Genomic DNA, 17,880 nt, shown 5'->3' with positions numbered 1-17,880 from the left:
TTCCTCTCAGACTCTGACAGTAAGAAGGAGTTTCTGAAGCACCTGCAGTACACTGTACATGAAGTCTTGCACTGAACTTAGTCATTTGCGCTCAAAATTCCATTCTCTTAACACTGTGCACTCTAGTCTTACTTGCGCTCCATTGTCTATCTATCTATCTATCTATAGCCCGACGCCCTAATCCCGCAAAGGGTGGCCGCAGACAAAACGCCTCCAGGTCACTCTGTCACCCACCATTTGACTCCCCTCCCCCCAACTCACCCCCCCTCCCTCATATACCTCTCAACTCCATCCCTCCACCTCATCCTCGGTCTACCCCTCCCTCTCCCTCCCTCCACGTCACCTACATACACCCTCTTAGTCAGTCTTTCATTCTCCATCCTCTCCACATGTCCAAACCACCTCAGTGTATTTCTCCTAATCTTTTCAACCACATCCACATCTACCCCACAACGTTCCTTCACTTCTTCATTCGCTCCATTGTACCTTAATGAAATAAGTGTTGCACTCTGCACTTAAAGTGTTTGCCCTCATAAATCCGTTTTCTAAACATAACACAAACTAGTTTATTAGTGCTACATTGAAAGTCTATAAAATTAGTGTCTTTTCACTCAGAATTCTAATTTCTTAACACTATGCACTGTTTTTTTCACTGCACAACACTGTAAATTCCCGTATGGTCTAGTGGAGAAGTTCTAGCCATTTAATCACTGTCAGAGTCTGAGAGTAGCTGTTGCAGGTGGCCTAGGGGTGCATCGATGGGTCGTGGTGATGAAGTACCCACTGCAGATGACTCGGAAGAGAGGTGCAAACTCACGTTGAGTGGTGATTCCACCGTGCCTGATGTGCTGGGCTGTGGCTCGGAGGATGAGGGCCTGTCTTGGGGAGGCAATGGAGTGGAGCCAGGGCTGGGCACAGCGGGGGTCACGGGTCTGAAAAAGCTGTGAATGGTTGATTGAAGAACGATTTTGACAATTAATGATGCACTGCCAGAAAGTGCGCACTTCCTCCACAAGTCCTAAGGGCCCCATCTCCCTGTCGCAGTCCGGGTGTTCCAGGTAGTCCAGAATGAACTCTACGTGTTCCCGGAGTGCGCTCAGCTTGGGGATGGCTGGAGTAGTGTCATGCTGAGAGGAGTCCGCATCATCATTGCCATCCTCGTCGGAATCTTCAGTCTGGGTACTGACACCTGCAACTGAAGATGCGATCTCGATATCAGACAGGGTCTGATACCCAGGATCGCCCTTGTCATCATCCAACCACTCACGCACTTCGTCCACATCAACATCGTCCCCATGCGCACGTAGACGTACATGGAAGTCATCCACGTCAAAACCTAGGAAATCGTGCTCCACATCTGTTCGGAGAAGCAGACGAGACCAACCATTTTCTAGAGTCTTGACAGGGACTTCCTTCCATGCACTGGCGCAGTTGTAGATGGGAGACTTGATGTTATAGCGATGAAGGTTTTCCAAAGTCCGCTGGCCTTGCATGTCTTGTCCCTCCCTGTGCTCGTCCTCGTCCTCGAGAACAACCATCACCTCATCCAGGAACTTCCTTCTGTACAGCCTCTTCGTTGCCATGATCACTCCTTGGTCCATTGGTTGGATGAGAGCAGTAGTATTAGGTGGCAGAAACATGCACCTCATGCGGCCATTCTCAGCCACCAAGTCCTTGTTGCACGGGTGAGCAGGTGCATTGTCGAGGAGGAGGGCCTTTACCTGGTCGCGTGGGATTCCCAGTTTCTCCGTCTGGTAATGGATGACCTCCTTGACGAAATGGCGGTGGAACCACTCTTTGCAGATGTGGGCAGTGAACCATGCCTTTAAGGAATAGTACCAAATGACAGGAAGGACATCCATCACCCCACGAAGACACAGAGGCTGCTTTGCACGGCCAACAATAACGGGCTTAACCCAAGGCGTCTCATCAACGTATGACTGCGTTGCAACATTATGTAATTGCCAGTCCCGTCGATGTACTGGTACGTCACGCAATTGCAAGGTGCATAATTTGCACAAGTTTTCAAAATTCGTGCTTGATTTTTGGTACGTACTGTCGCTCGACCTTCCCCTACCTGCCACCAGGCGGGGACAACCGGCGACCCCGCGCGACCCGTGCTCACCCTCGGCTCGGTCACTCACCTGTTAGCAGTGGTCCTGGTCAGACATGGCGCATAGAGGTCTCTTGGAGGAGAAAATCCAAGCCACCCTGGATGCCTTCACAGGTGACAGTGATTCACCACTGGACGACGAGGTTGTAAATAAAGATTATGTCCAACCAGAGGAGGAGGAAACCAGCAGCAGTGATGAGGAGGTCCCATCCCCCAGGAAGCGGCGCTGTGTGACTTATCGTGCTGCTAGAGAGGGCAAGCCTGCTCAAAAACAAGGTTCAACATCCTCTTGGCAGCCCCAACGTGATGTGGAGCCCGATTTCAAGGACGAGGATGAGGATGGAGCCCTGGGACGTGCTGCCATGTGGTACGGCCGAGAGATAATCACCCATCGCCGCCCAGAGTGCACACCACGTCGTACAAGCAGGTATGGGCCTAATCTTTTGTTTGAGGAGGGCGGAAGTGACGTGGAGGGAGTGGGGAGTGAAATGGAAAGTGCAGGGGCGAATATAGAAAGTGAGAGTGGCGGGAGTGAGTCATCGCTCTCCCATGGCGGTTTGAGGCGGCGGGGCGTATCACGTGGGGCAGTGAGGGTGCGTGATGAGTCACATGGTGTTGTGATGGAGGGGGAAGGTGGGGAGGAACCACTCCCCAGCACGTCTTATGCTCCCCAATATTCCCAGACTTCATCCCAACAACCTCCTAATGTTCCACAAGGCCGTAAGGGTAAGGGAAAGGGAAAGGGTAAAGGCCTTGGGAAGAGGAGTGAGAGTGGGGAAGCCCTCCGCACTCCTCCTCCCTAGCCTCCCCCACCAGCATCTCCTCCTCACCCAGACGAAGGCGATGATGGGGACGATGGGGACGAGGGATTTGTGACATGGAATTGGGAGGATGGGAGTGATTTTTCTCCCATCATTCACCCCTTCACTGAGCAGGGGCGCGCTGGCTGCACTGCTCCAGGAATTCACCCTAATTCCACCATGCTGGATTTTTTCCACCTTTTTTTCAGTGAGGGTTCTGTGAAAAAAATAGTGGACCAAACAAACTGTTTCGCTAGCAGCCAGCGCCGTGAGAGTGAAAGACTGGGCACAAGGAGCAGGCATTCCATCAAATATGATTACCCTGTCTCCCTTGCAGGAATGTTTTTATTTTTTGCCCTCGTACTTTTGATGGGTATTGTACGAAAAAACAGAATTCCGGCATACTGGACAAGGGACCCTATCATGCTGACACCAATATTTGGCTAAATCATGAGCCGTAATCATTTTTTTTTTTTTTAATTGCCAGACGCCATGTATCCCAAACGGGGTGGCCAAGTCGCTTTCAGCAAATTCTCAGTCGCCTCCACTTTTACGATGCTGATGATCCTGCAAATGCAAATGACACAGATAAGATGAGGCGAATTAAGTTGGTTTTTGATCACCTAAGGCAAACATTCCGTTCCTCATTTTATCCCTATAGAGACCTTGTCATAGACGAGAGTCTCGTGTTGTGGAGAGGCAATATTTCCTTTCGGCAGTACATACCCAGCAAAAGACACCGTTTTGGGTTCAAGATCTTTGTTATGTGTGACTGTAGGACTGGTTACGTGCAAGACATAGTCTTGTACACCGGTGCACAGACAGACATAATAGAAGATCGGAGTATTGGACTGTCTGGAGCAATGGTAAAGACAATGATGGAAGACTGCCTTCATCGTGGTCACGTCTTTTACCTGGACAACTGGTGCACGAAATCAGCATTATCTTGTAGTCTACCTCTAGTGCCATTACAGTACATCCCTTAGCCATCCATTTATCACAAGTACTTCCTAAGATGGAGTTATTTTCCACACCCTTGTGGCAAACTGCACAGGGCCACTCTCCCTCTGCATACAGCCACCAGCCCTAGATATCATCACTGTTGTTTTATCAGCATATACTCTGACCCTTGTTCCCCTGTCCATCTCTCCACTTCCTGAATCTTTTCTCATCCTCCCATACATTCTCTACAATCAGCACCAGGTTATCAGCATACAACATCTCCTATGGGAGTCTTTTTCTGAATTCAAGTGAGAGAGCTTCAAGCACCATGACATGCAGTAAGGGGCTCAAGATTGACCCCTGATACATGCCAACATTTATGGAAGACTCATCACTCAAATCTCCATTCACTCTCACATGGGTATGAGCATCCTCATACATAGCCATAACCACTCTTACCAGCCACTCCTCAATCCTAAGCTGTCTCATTGCCAACATCACCACCTCCCTAGGGACGGTCACAAGCCTTCTCCAAATCAAGAAAAAAAAAATATAGATAGATTTGGGATGATTTAATTCGTGTAGTAGGTGGTATGCAGGATGACGAGATAGTGGTTTTGGGAGGGGACTTAAATGGTCATGTAGGTGAAGCAGCACAAGGTTATGAAGGAGTACATGGGGGATGTGCGTATGGTATAAGGAATGCGGAAGGGGAAAGGACACTCGAGTTTGGGGAGGCAACAGACATGATTGTGTGCAACACATATTTTAGGAAAAGAGAGAGTAGGTTAATTACGTATGAGTCTGGGGGAAATAGCAGTCAGATAGATTATTTTCAGGTTAGGATGGCTGATAGGAGGTTAGTGAGGGATGTTAAAGTTATAGGAAGTGAGGAGTGTGTGCAGCAGCACAAACTATTGATTTGTGATATGGTGCTTAATGAACGAGTGATGAAAAAGAGGACTTATGTACCTAGGAGGAAAATATGGAAGCTGAAAAACCAAGTAGTATGGGATGCCTTCTATAGCGAGATGAGGAGAGTGGTGGCTGAACAGGGAGCTGTAGACAGAGGTGTTAATGAACAGTACAGAGCCCTCAAGAACAGTCTCTTGAGAGTTACTGATGTAAAATGCAGTTGGACAAGAGGACCACCAAGATATAAAGGAACTTGGTTGTGGGATGAGAGTGTAGAAGCTGCAGTTAAGGAGAAAAGAAGGCTTTTCCAGGAATGGAAGAAGGGTGGTAGCAAGAAGGAATACTTGGCTGCCAAGCATAGGGCTAGAAGAGAGGTATACAGGGCGAAGTCTGAGTCGCAGAGACTTTACTTGATAACCTAAATCATAGGGAAAGGAAAAATATAATATTTAAGTTGGCAAATCAGATGAAGAGGGATAATCGGGATATCATAGGTGAGCAGTGCGTAAAGAATGATGAAGGAAGGGTAGTGGTGAACAGTGAGGATACTAAAGATGCATGGAGAGAGCATTATAGCTGGTTGTTGAATGAGGAGTTTGACTGGGACAGGGAAGGTTTGGAGCCAGCAGATCCAGTGTTTGGCCCTTGGCCTTTGATTGATGCTGCTACTGTGAGTGAGGCAATAGGCAGGATGAAGGTGGGGAAGGCAGCAGATGTGTCTGGGTTGACTGCCGAAATGTTGAAGGCCTCAGGAGATATAGGAGTGAGGTTAGTCACTGACCTGATAAATATGATTATTTATGAGTGTGTTGTCCCAGATGATTGGCTGAAGAGTGTAATTGTAAATGTGTCTAAAGGGAAGGGTGATGCCCTGGAAAGAGGAAATTATTGAGGTATAAAGCTCTTAGATCAGATAATGAAGGTAATGGAGAAAGTTTTAGAAGGTATGATTAGAGAAAGAGTGAATATTGATGAGATGCAGTTTGGGTTTATGCCAAGTAGGGGGACCACTGATGCCATATTCATTGTTGGACAGCTTCAGGAAAAATATATTGGTAGGAGAAGGGATCTGTATTTTGTTTCTGTTGATTTGTAAAAGGCCTTTGATAAGAGTCCCTAGAGAGGTGGAGAAATGGGCAATGAGAAAGGTTGGCTTGGAGGAGTGGCTGGTTAGGGTGGTTATGGCTATGTATATGGGTGCTCACACCCAGGTAAGAGTGAATGGAGGTTTGAGTGATGAGTTTTCCATGAATGTTGGTGTGCATCAGGGGTCAGTTTTGAGTCCCATGTTGTTTATCATGGTATTTGAAGCCCTCTTACGTGTCTTTAGAAACGGACTCCAGTAGGAGATGTTGTATGCTGATGATTTGGTGTTGATTGCAGAGAATGAAAGGGAGGCAGAGGAAAGGTTTAGGAGGTGGAGAGATGGTGTGGGGCACAAAGGCTTAAGGGTAAATGCAGATAAAACAAAAGTGATGATATCTAGGGTTAGTGGCGGTACTGTCAAAGACGAGGGAGAGTGGCCATGTGCAGTTTGCCACAAGGGCGTGGGAAGTAATTCCATCTTGTGTGGTGTGTGTGATAAATGGGTGCACAAGAGATGTAGTGGTATCAGAGGTAGACTGCGAGATACTGCTGATTTTATGTGTACGGCATGTCGGGGAGAGCAGGTGAAGATTGTCAAGCATGAAAGGATTGAACTTGCTGGTGAATCTCTTTGAGTGTGTGGAAGAGTTTTGTTATTTGGGAGACATGTTGTGTGCTGGAGGTGGGGCTGGAGCTAGCTCTGTGGCTAGGGTGAGAAGTGGTTGAAGAAGTTCAGGGAGCTCTTGCCCCTCCTGACATAGAGAGGACTCTCCCTACATGCTAAGGGGTCTTTGTATTCAACATGTGTTAGGAGTGTAATGCTGTATGGTAGTGAGACCTGGGCAGTAAAGGAGGAGGATATTCGCCGGCTCAGGCGTACAGAATTGACAAGGATTAGGTGGATGTGTAGTTCTTCCTTGCGTGCAAGGTCTGGGGGGGCTGGGTTTACGATTGAAGAGTTGAGAGGTAGGATGGGACTGGAGTGCATTGATGTTGTGATGAGGAGAGGTAGATTGAGATGGTTTGGACATGTGGAAAGGATGGGGGATTATAATTGGGTGTGGAAGGTGAGAAGTGTTAATATTGGGGGTGAGGTTATGAGGGGTAGATCAAGAAAGACATGGGACGAGGTCATTAACCCCTAATGCGTCCATGAACAGTCGACCCCCCCCGGGTGGTGGGGTTGTATCGCGGTCTGAGTACCTGTAGGAAAATATTAGCCAAAAATCAGAGATTAACCCTAAAACATTATACTTGGTATGGCAGATAGTACTTACATTCAGCTTTCTCCAGAGACAGGTGTTGAGCCTTCGTGGACTACCCAAGTACTTGTGGAGACGCGCAAAGTTGGGTAACCAAATCTTCACTTTCACACCTCCAGCAACCCGGTTTCCCCTCTACCACAGCCTCATTCTGTCACAGTAAACTTTATAGAACAATGTACAGGTAGTTTGGAATCCGTATTTGTACAATAAGCACTGAAAATAAGGCTAAAATCAACGGAGCGTATGGCCGACATGCAGCGCGGCAGCGGTCTTCCCGTCACTCAACAAACATTTCCATTTTCACAGCTAAAAACATGTATACTACATTATTTTCAATCATATTACTTCCCAAAAGATCACCGCGGCGCGCTTTTTATTCTGCCTTATGCGCGTCACTTTATTCTCGTTCCTGTTAGCCGCTCGCACTGACTTGGAAGAGCTAGAACTCGCCATAATGTCACTTTGAAAGCCTGCGGTAAACTGACGCTAAACAGGGGCAAACCAGCGAAAAAAAGCTAGTGTTACAACTGGGGAAACAAGCGTTTCCTATTAGCATAAACTGCTTGTGAGAGGAGAGCACAGTTTTACAGTTCTGAGCAGTCAGAGCGCTGCCATGTATCACAGCCAGGCTGGCCGGGCCGTGGTGGTGGGGGGGGGGAAACGCGATACTTGGGAACAAGTACAAAGGTCAGTAGTACAAAGGTAAAGTATGCTAATTGTAGCTAAAGAGTGATGGTACTGATAGACAATACCAGCTGGAACATCCTTGCCCGCGTTTATTCAAAATTAACTCGAATCGCAGATGCGATGCTCCGCCTTTATGTCCTTTTTGGCGAGCGTCGCAAACGCGACAATCCGCGTTTAAGGGGTTAAGTGTGACCTCAGGGTTAAGGGACTGAACAGGGAGGCTGCAATAGATCGTGCAGCATGGAGAGCCGCCATTAGGTGACCAAGGCCGGCGCATGCAGGCATGTTGGAGCCTTTTAAAATGAAACGAACTCCATTTTCTTTCCAATATATTTTACTGAAGCTCTCAGGCGATATTTTTTTAAGTTCAGGGGATGTAGGATTTTGTGTTAGGTAGGGGCACTTACCATCCACTCACTTAATGTAGTGCTGCTCTCGGGTGCCTGCCCTCTACTCTCCTCCATCCTTCTTTCCTTCCATCCTCTCCTGTCTTTCTTTCCTTCATTCTTTCCTTTGTCCTTCTGCCTATGGGTGACTTTACACTCCCTCTCGTGTCTTTCTTTCCTTAATTTTTTTCCTCTTCCTTCTGCCTGTGGATGACTCTACACTGAGTGACAAGCCAAATGGTTTCCTGTACACCAGGAAACCATTGACTACGCTGGATGGCAATCATATAACCAAATTTTGGCGCCTGGTGGTTTAGTGGGTAATTATTGCACTCCAGTCGGATTGAGCCGGTGAAGGTTTATATCCAAGGGGTGGTTGGGGTTGGTTGTTCATGTAATGCCACTCAGGGGTGAGTGAGGCTGGTCACTCTCATCTTAAATGTCAGGACCAACTGCCTAGCCCCGGGCTCCTACGCCCCTCATGGGGCAACGTAGGATTGGATGATGGATGGATGTAGGATTTGATGTTCATCAGTGAAGTACTGTATTGTACTGTAGTCTGTGTGAACCAGGCATGTTCTGTAAGATAGACAAGGTAAAATTTAAACTAACCTAACCAGACCTAAATTAATTTGAGCATGATTGGCTGTTGTAGATATGTCTTACCAGGGAAGGTACCATGAAAACTAAGCATATTAGGGGTTTGATCTGTAACTGTTTGAGGGAAGAATGACCAGTTGTTCACCACATGCTACTTGAGTTGATATTGACAGAACAGAAATGATGAGCATGAGAATAATAATGATGGTGTATATTGTAGGTACCTGAGGCAGGATGGGGGACTCTATGAAGGTGGAGGATATTCAGCGGCTGCAGACCTTCATTTCTGCATGCCGTGCCAACCCCAAGATTCTACATCTACCCCAGCTGGCATTCTTCAGGTAAGGATGATGTTTTTGTTAATCATTGTCATCATTCTAACCCTGTTTCTCACTACGAGATAGGGTGGATAAGAGGTAGAGATATGAAGATAATAGCATAAAAGTAGGAGAGGTCCTGAGGAAGGGATCCTTATTTTATGGAACTCTACTTGTATGTTGCAGGAAACACTGGAGTTTGAAAAGCCACCACCAAGTGAAAAAATGCTGACACAGCATTATAGAATATTTGTATAATCTTACAACATCAGGTTGTTGAATCTGAATACAGTAAAACCTCACTGTAATGGACTAATTGGGGTCCAAGCCATTCCGAAAAAAGAGAAATTCCAATAAAAACAACATACGGACTTCCCCCTGCTAACCCGGACTTTTTCCGACATGTCAGACATTAGTCTGGATCACACCATCTTATTTTTTTTTTCTTTAGCTCTGTTCCTTCATTGCTTGTTATCCAACTCATAGCCAGCAGTCTACATCCTCAAGATCCTGACCCACTCCAATGCCCATCCAATGCCCATCATCAAGATTATGACAATCACCCAAGGCCCATCCAACATCCGATATCAGGATCACGACAACCACCCAGTGCCCACCCAACACCCATCAGGAAGAGGTCACGACAACCTACCCATATATCCTCATCCTCTACCGTCCCCCTGCCCAAGGTGGACTGAGGTGAGGCAGTATGCAGCTGGCTTTATCAGACTTTTCCTGATATATAAGAATTTAGTCCGTTAGGCTCCTCGAGTCCAATAAAAGCGAATTCTGGTATATTGAAGTCAGTCATGTTTAGGTTTTACTTTATTTTCATAAGCTTAGAACTCCACCCCCTCCCTCCAATCTGTGTGTGTGTGTGTGTGTGTGTGTGTGTGTGTGTGTGTGTGTGTGTGTGTGTGTGTGTGCATATTGCAGAGATCCCTTGTTTATTGCACATAAATGATACTGTGTTAGGACTCCATGTTATAATTACAAATCATAATAGATAGATAGATAAATAGATAGATAGACAGCTCTATGCAAGCCTGGGAATGGGAAATGATCTTGCAAATTACACTGAGGAAAGCTGACGACAGATTACGAAGTGGCCAGTAAGGAGATGATGCAGTTAGTTGTCAGCAATCCACCGGTGAACAAAGCCTTAGTGACCATACGCACACATACACACATACTCACACACAGGCTTCTAGAACTTTCTACTCACAAGGAACACACGTGATACGTCTCCTGTTTCACCAGAATTTAGGAAAGAGAGGGCAGAAAGAAGCTAGCCATAGAACAGACAGGTCGCAGGGAGAAGGGCTTAGCAACTTGAGAGAGAGACAGAGAGAGCGAGACAGAGAGATAGCTAGCGGGACTCTACTTTATACTCCGCTCTGTGTGAGAGACTTTGTTAATATTTCCAAGACAAATAAAAATAGTCCCATACTATTCTTTACCTCTCCTGTCACTACATGACAAATGGGAAAGAAGATTATCTACTTACAAAGCTACTCAAATATAACAACCGCTCGCCCACAAATCTAATATATAAAACTCCACTACAAGTAACTACAAAGTTTTTATGACAACTGAACGAGGTGGATGATGACTCATACGCACGATAACCAATAGACAGACCGTATGGGATTCGTACCAGTTGGTGCAGAGTGCCCCAAACTCATGCCCAAATTTGCCCTTACATAACAGTTTAAACCCACTAAATATAGTACATGATGTTGTAAGTACAAGATATACACATAGGTATAGCAAGGCTAATAAAAAGTGGTGACAAGGGCATAATAAGGGAAAAAGATTTAATCTACTGAGCAAACTTCTTCCTGTGGGTTTGAGGGATGCAGCCAAAACAATGGCCCAGTGCCTTTCTGATACCACCTGATTATGGCCTCACATTAAATGTGGGAGAGCTGCTTAGATTTATGGATGAAGTCAGACGTGTTCCACATAGTGTGTTGCTGCAACCTCTGTAGGATTTGAAGAGACAGGTTTAAAACTCCTGGAGATGCCAGGCAGTCTCTTAAGCTTGTGCAGGGGGATTGGACTCTCAGGCACCACAATGTGAAATATTCTACGGTGTCTTCAACACAGTGACACCATTGGCATCAAGGGTGCTTTGTCATATCCAATCACTACAGGTGACTTTGAGGCCATTGTGGCCCAACCACAACCTGGTGATGGCAACACCATCCCGACAGGGATGGCAAGCCCTAGGATGTTTAGAGGAGTCAGTACAGGTGGGCAGCAGGGGGGTCAGTCACTACGTGTGTATTCCAGTACATGCTGACATCTCTTGCGAGAGTAGAGAATGTGGCTGGACCAGGAGTCATGAATATCACCTACCTACCTTGCTGCTGTGTCAGCAATTTCATTACCATGGATACCTACATTTGGGAGGCTCCATTGAAGGCAAAAGCTCCGGAGGGGAGAGGCAAGGAGAAGGAGGTGCTCCAAAATGGTATGGACTAGCCTGGCATGAGTCATTGGACAAACAGAGAGGAGAATGGTAGGTATAAAACCACCAGTTTGGGGTGCAGGAAGGTCCAAACTATGGAGGATGACTAGGAGTTCTCCAGTCAGGACACTATGCCGCCCATTGAAAGACCAAGTTTGGCATAAGGAAAGGTCCTCAAAGTTGGCTGCTGAGGCAAAGGATGATGAGGGGGAGTGGGACCCATCTGTTTAAATTCTAATGGCTTCCCCATGAAAGGAAAAGTCCACGCTAAGAAAGAGCTGCTGTGCCAAGACCACATCAGCTGTCTTCAGGAACGACAACAGGGGATAGTGGAAGATGATCACAAACAAATCCATCCAAGGAGGTACGGAGGGAAGAGGGACCAGGGAAGGTTGAAGGATAGGATGTGGCAGATCTGGCTGTTGTGGAAAATGAAGGGTAATGACACTCGTGGCCAGTTGAGGGCTGGTGAAAGACCGTGGGGAAGCAGTAGAGGAAGGAAGCCAGGTAGCTGGAGGGGAGGGCAGAAATGCAATGAAGCAGCCCACTGTCCAGTTCTTTGTGATTGATGGAGAGAGGCATCATCCCAGACTCTGCATGAAGGACAACAATGGGGTGGACCTGAAGGCACCAAGGGCATTGCAAAGTGGTATGTTTTGAACAACATCCAACTTCCTGAGGTGAGTATGGGCAGCTGATCCATAAAGGGATGAGCAGTATTAAAGCCTGCTGCAGATGAATACCAGATAAGGAGATTACTTTGGTCAGCATCTCGACAAACTCCTTCAAAGCACTTTATGATGTCCAGGTACCAAAGACATGCTGATGGAAGATAGCCTATGTGAGGGACCCAGCTGAGATGGAGTCATCCAGTTAGAGGCAGAGAAACTGCAGGGTGAGAGGCTCCCTTGTGGACTGAACCATTGGCATGGTGGGGAGCTTCAAATAACCGAAGCACAGAAGTACACTCTTGTGTAAATCCCTGGTCTGCTGCCCAGGTGACAAAAGCATCCACAACCTGTTGGAGGGGATGTTAGACCTCCCATAATGAGGTAGCACTGCTGAGGATGGAAACATTATAAGCATAGACCAGTGTTTCTCAACTTTTTCACTTCACTCACAACTTGTGGGGATCTTAACATCCTTGTGGGCCCCCTTCGGTTTTCTCAAGCCCCTGACAAATAATGATGACAGAAACGGTTTTGGTGCTCTCCATTTATTTTAATGCTTACAACTGTCAGTCAGAATGCATATTTTCTTACATATCAGTGGAATGGATGACACTGTTTGCTTTCAGTCATTCGACTGATTTGTGGTTAAGTTACTGATAACGCACATCTCATATCTGGGTCCACATCCAACTAGTTTCGGCTTTTACTTTCTATGTGTAGAAGGGTAAAGAAACTTCATCATTCATTCATTCATTGCCAGACGCCATGTATCCCAGACGGGGTGGCCAAGGGCTTAGAGTTAATTGTTTTACTTGATTCACATAAATATGTTGGGAAAATGGGTAGAGGACCCTACGTGCGATTTCACAGACACACTTTGATTTACTACTAACATTAGCCTGCCATGGCCCCCCTAAAATCCTGCCGTGGCTCTGTTGGGGACCATGGCTCCCACTTTGAGAACCAGTGGCATAGACCAGTTTGGACACTCCAGGAGGATTAGGGAAGAAGTCAGACATTAAAAAGAAGGTGACTAAGAACAGATAGATCCCAGTGGTACCTCCTGCCTGATTGCGGTGGGGGAGGATTAAGACCTCCCCCACAATTTGACAGGGATGCGTTCCATAAAAAGTGGTTGAATAACGAATTAGTCGAATAACGAACCGATTTCTCCCATAAGATTGTTAAGAAATTGGGGTTAGGTTCCTGACCACCTTCGTCATTCAAAAAATATTCAATATAGATGTGACAAGCCAAATGGTTTCCTGTACACCAGGAAACCATTTACTACGCTGGGTGGTAACCATATAACCAAATTTTGGCTCCTGGTGGTTTAGTGGGTAATTATTGTGCTTCAATCGGATTGAGCCAGTGAAGGTTTATATCCAAGGGGTGGTTGGGGTCTATTGCTCTCTTAATGCCACTCAGGGATGAGTGAGGTTGGTCACTTTCATCTTAAATGTCAGGACCAACTGCCTAGCCCCGGGCTCCTACGCTCCTCATGGGGCAGCGTAGGATTGGATGATGGATGGATGGATTGATGAAAAAATACTGGTAAATATGAACGAAAGTGACACAGGGATTTGAGCTGTTTCCTTATAGACCTATGTTCTCAAGGAAAACTGTTTTAGTACTACATATATCTCAGATTGCTGACACTTGATTTTTGATCGAAAAAATATTGGAGAACAAACCAAATATACTTTTTTTTTTACGTTTCTGACTCTGGGCAAAGGCTTCAGGGCTTATTCCCACTTAGGTGTTAACACTCACCATCCACATTGAATACATGCTAGGGCTGTCTCGTACAGGACTGGTGCACTGGTATTAGTGAGGGCACTTTTACGACGTGTCGGCGGGTCATCTAGTAGATCATGAATGTCTGCTTTTTATGGAATTCAAAACCTTAAACTGTTCCCTGCCCCAGCTGGGACTGCAGGCCGTCTCTCTACCAATTCTGCCACTGCCTCCCACCTACTTAGCGATATTAAAGAAAGCTGCCTGAACGCCTTCGATAGCATGTTTATTGCTGACCCCGCTGACTGGACATGACATCATCACACCAAACAAACTCAAATGTATTCAATTTGTAACCATAAACAGCATTGGAAACCTGAGGGGACTTTCTCCCAAGGCCCCCCAGTAATTATAGCCTACCCATCTTAGTGCAAACTAAGATGTGCATTCTGTAAAACTGGCACCCAAACAGTATCTTGCATTAAGAAAACACTCCCATAATAAGGAGGGATATATATATATATATATATATATATATATACTGTACAGACTCTACACTGAGTGACAAGCCAAATGGTTTCCTGTTCACCAGGAAACATTTACTACGCTGGGTGGTAACCATATGATCAAATTATGGCGCCTGGTGGTTTAGCAGCACTCCAGTCGGATTTAGCCGGTGAAGGTTTATGTCCAAGGGGTGATTGGGGCTATTGCTCACATATTGCCACTCAGGGATGAGTGAGGCGGGTCACTCTCATCTTAAATGTCAGGACCAACTTGCCTAGCCCTGGGCTGTTATGCTCCTCATGGGGCAACATAGGATTGGATGATGGATGGATATACTGTACATACGGTAGTGTTTAGGTAGGCTGTTTTTTGGTTTTCATTTTTTTGCATGGTTTTCTTGGTATTTAGCATTACTTTGGATATTCCTTTGTTTGTTTTGATGTCTAAATATGCCTGAATGACTGGAAAACACTGCCAAATTAAGCATGGATACTGTACAAATAGGTTAGGTATAGGTCGGCTGGGTATCGTAGGGGAATAGTGCTCATTAACTGGATGTTGCCACTACCCGGACATGCCTTTGGCTCTATATTGTCTGGATAAATGAAGGATTACTGTATATGTATATCTGTCTATCTATCCTATCTATTACCAGACGCCACAATCCCGTAAGGGGTGGCCATTTGACTTTGAGTTACCTGTATTTGATTTACAGGGAGGGGCACTAACCCTCCACCAACCCACTTGCTGACACGTGGGGATCACGTTTGGTTTGGTTACATGGTTACCACCCAACGTAAATGGTTTCTTGGCATACAGGAAACCATTTGGCTTGTCACTCAATGTAAAGCCACCTGTAGAGGAAAGAAAAGCAATAAGAAGTGACAGGAAAGATGGGAGAAACAGGTAGAGAAGAGGGCAGGCACAGGAAAAGAATCATAAGGGTTAAGGAAGAAGTAGGCAGCACTGCATCAAGTAAGTGGATTATGGTTGCCACCACCTACTACTTATATATCTTATATACAGTAAAAGTCCTATTATTCGGCAGCTGATTATTCGGTAGATCCGACATTTCGGCAGTTTTGAGAAATAGTCCCATTTACGAAAATCTTTGATAGTTTGGCAGCTGTCCAGAATCATCTCGGCAGTCCACGTAGTGTTATCTGTGACTTGTAGGCCTAATGTTTCATTACACTTCTGTATGTTCACTAATTTCTATATTTTTTCAGATTCAGGTATAGTACTGTATTGATTACAATATTGCACAGTATCATACAGTACAGTAACCACCCCCACCAAATTAGCTAGGGTTATGTTCCAAGCCCCCTCGCTAATTCTTGAAATTCTTTCATTCTTGTCGCTTCCCTGAAAATGACATTTACCGGTAATTGCATAGCCCATGAACCACTGATACTGTAATGCATTACCCATAAATAAATGTTGCTTGTTAAATCAGTTTCCCTGTTGTTTTTAGCTGTACGGCTGTAACAGCTCTAGTATTTTTATTCCTCAGCATGATGGTGGAAGGGACTGTCCTGTTTAACTAAACCTAACCTAACCGAGTTTAACTGTACCTAATAATTTAACCAAGCCTAACCTAACCTGAAGTCAGAAAAGTACTTAAAAATAAACTGGAGGAATATGAATTGCTAAGGTCTGTGATGAAATTTAAATGTACTTTTAGTGCTCATTCTTTTGTTCGTTTATGTGTTTAATGTGAAAGAGAGAGTATTGATGCAAACAGTAATATATCCCATTAACCCCTTAATAACCTCTGGCACTGAGCAACCCTTTACAGTACTGATGTCAGTGATGTCAAGTCAATGTGAGCTATAAAGAAAACTGAACAATTAAGGGGAGGGAACGAAGGTCACTGGTATGTTTACACGACTCTACGGTACGATTCCAAGTAGTCAGGCGGTCGGTTAATCTCAGATGTTTTCGCCCATTTGGTAAATGCACCGTAACTTTATCAATCTTTCCATGACTCATAGCAAATCGTAGGATGGGTTTAGGAAGCTAAATAACACATTGCTAGGTGAGCCAGACGATTATCTTCACATCTTTAAGAAAAATAAATTGATTTCAGAAGAATGGAAGAAACTTACTCTAGGTACTCAGAGAGGGATTAAATTTCTTCCATTTTCTTAACCCCTTAACCGTGGGGTGTCACTTTCGTGACGCTCGGCCACAATGGATCATACCGTGGGGCGTCACTTTTGTGATTCTGTGTTATTTTGAATTATCCCGGGCTCTCACGTTGTGGCTTGTATCATCTATCAGTACTGCCAATGTCCAACACTAGTCAGCACTCCAAATCTCATCTGTACTCCCATCCATTGTTAACATTTTAGCGATTTTACCCCCTTCGTGACTCCCCTCCCTACCTGCCCTCCATTACCCTCTCCTCTCACCTCCCATGCCGCGCTGCGCTACGGAAATTTCCCCCTGATTTTTCCACAGATTTCATCCATTGAAATAAGCCCTATGCCCTATATTTATACCAAATAATATATACCAAAAAAAAAACAGGTAAGTGATAGTGTTATACTCCAGAAATTGGCTAATTATCACCTGGCAAAACCTCACGTGCATTCATTCGCTACATTACCACGGTAATTTCCCCTTTGATTTATGCCTTGTAATCGATGTCTGTAATAAAAATATATATCAGAAAGGAAGGGAGAATCCTAACTGACATTTACATTCACCTGGAACTACCTATTTCTTTATTTATTGCCGAGATTTTCTACCTGTAAAAAATTAGCCTGTAAGTTAGCAGCAGTCAGCCTAAAGTGTCATTGTCAACCCTTCCCTTCTCAGATAAGCCGCGGCATTTAGTTCCTTGTCCTCCGCTGTAGAGAAAACATGTTGCACTCGCGCCCCGCCATTCCTGCCGCTTCTGCGCCCATTGCAAAGGGCCCCGTGACCTCTACTCCTAAGAAAAGTGGTGAGGCAAGCAGGAAAGGCCTTAGTGACTCTGCAGTGGCACGGGAACTGGCAGAATTGTCCATGATAATGATGGACAGTGACTATGACGATTCGGGTGAATCGTGTGATGAGCCGGGTGAGGTTATCGCGCCAGAAACAGCAACAACAAGTGCTTCAATAAGTGAATCAGTGTCTAGCTCCAAGGGAAAGGAGCCTTTAGTGCAGGAAGGACAAGAATTTGGGAAGGGAGTGAAAAGGCGGCGTGTTAGCCCCAGAACAATGCCCCCACGTGACCCAGCCCGCCATGAGTCACGAGTGCATTCACCTTCCTGTTCCCCAAGCCCCGCTTTACTCATCTCGTCATCATCGTCGGCTGAGTTATCTCCGGAGTCTTCGTTGTCGGAGTCACTACCAGCATCAACAGTGAAGGCAGGCCGTAGAGGTAGAGGT

General features: G+C 45.7%; 1 protein-coding gene across 2 annotated transcripts in view; it reads left to right on the top strand.

Moving 5' to 3' along the window:
- The window catches only part of LOC145417320 (putative protein FAM10A4), a 427,645-nt gene that overhangs the window by 15,479 nt on the left and 394,286 nt on the right, over positions 1 to 17,880 (top strand). For both annotated transcript variants that reach the window (XM_080285999.1, XM_080285998.1), the window contains exon 2: positions 9,015 to 9,135. In XM_080285999.1, coding sequence (XP_080142125.1) covers positions 9,029 to 9,135 — 107 coding nt within the window. In that variant the 5' untranslated portion in view covers positions 9,015 to 9,028. The remainder of the gene's footprint in view (positions 1 to 9,014; positions 9,136 to 17,880) is intronic.

The sequence above is a fragment of the Coenobita brevimanus genome, chromosome 110 (assembly GCF_032717465.1).
Source record: "Coenobita brevimanus isolate Jiangsu-jjx chromosome 110, ASM3271746v2, whole genome shotgun sequence".
Classification (NCBI taxonomy): domain Eukaryota; kingdom Metazoa; phylum Arthropoda; class Malacostraca; order Decapoda; family Coenobitidae; genus Coenobita; species Coenobita brevimanus.
This window is presented reverse-complemented; position numbering and strand designations above follow the sequence as displayed.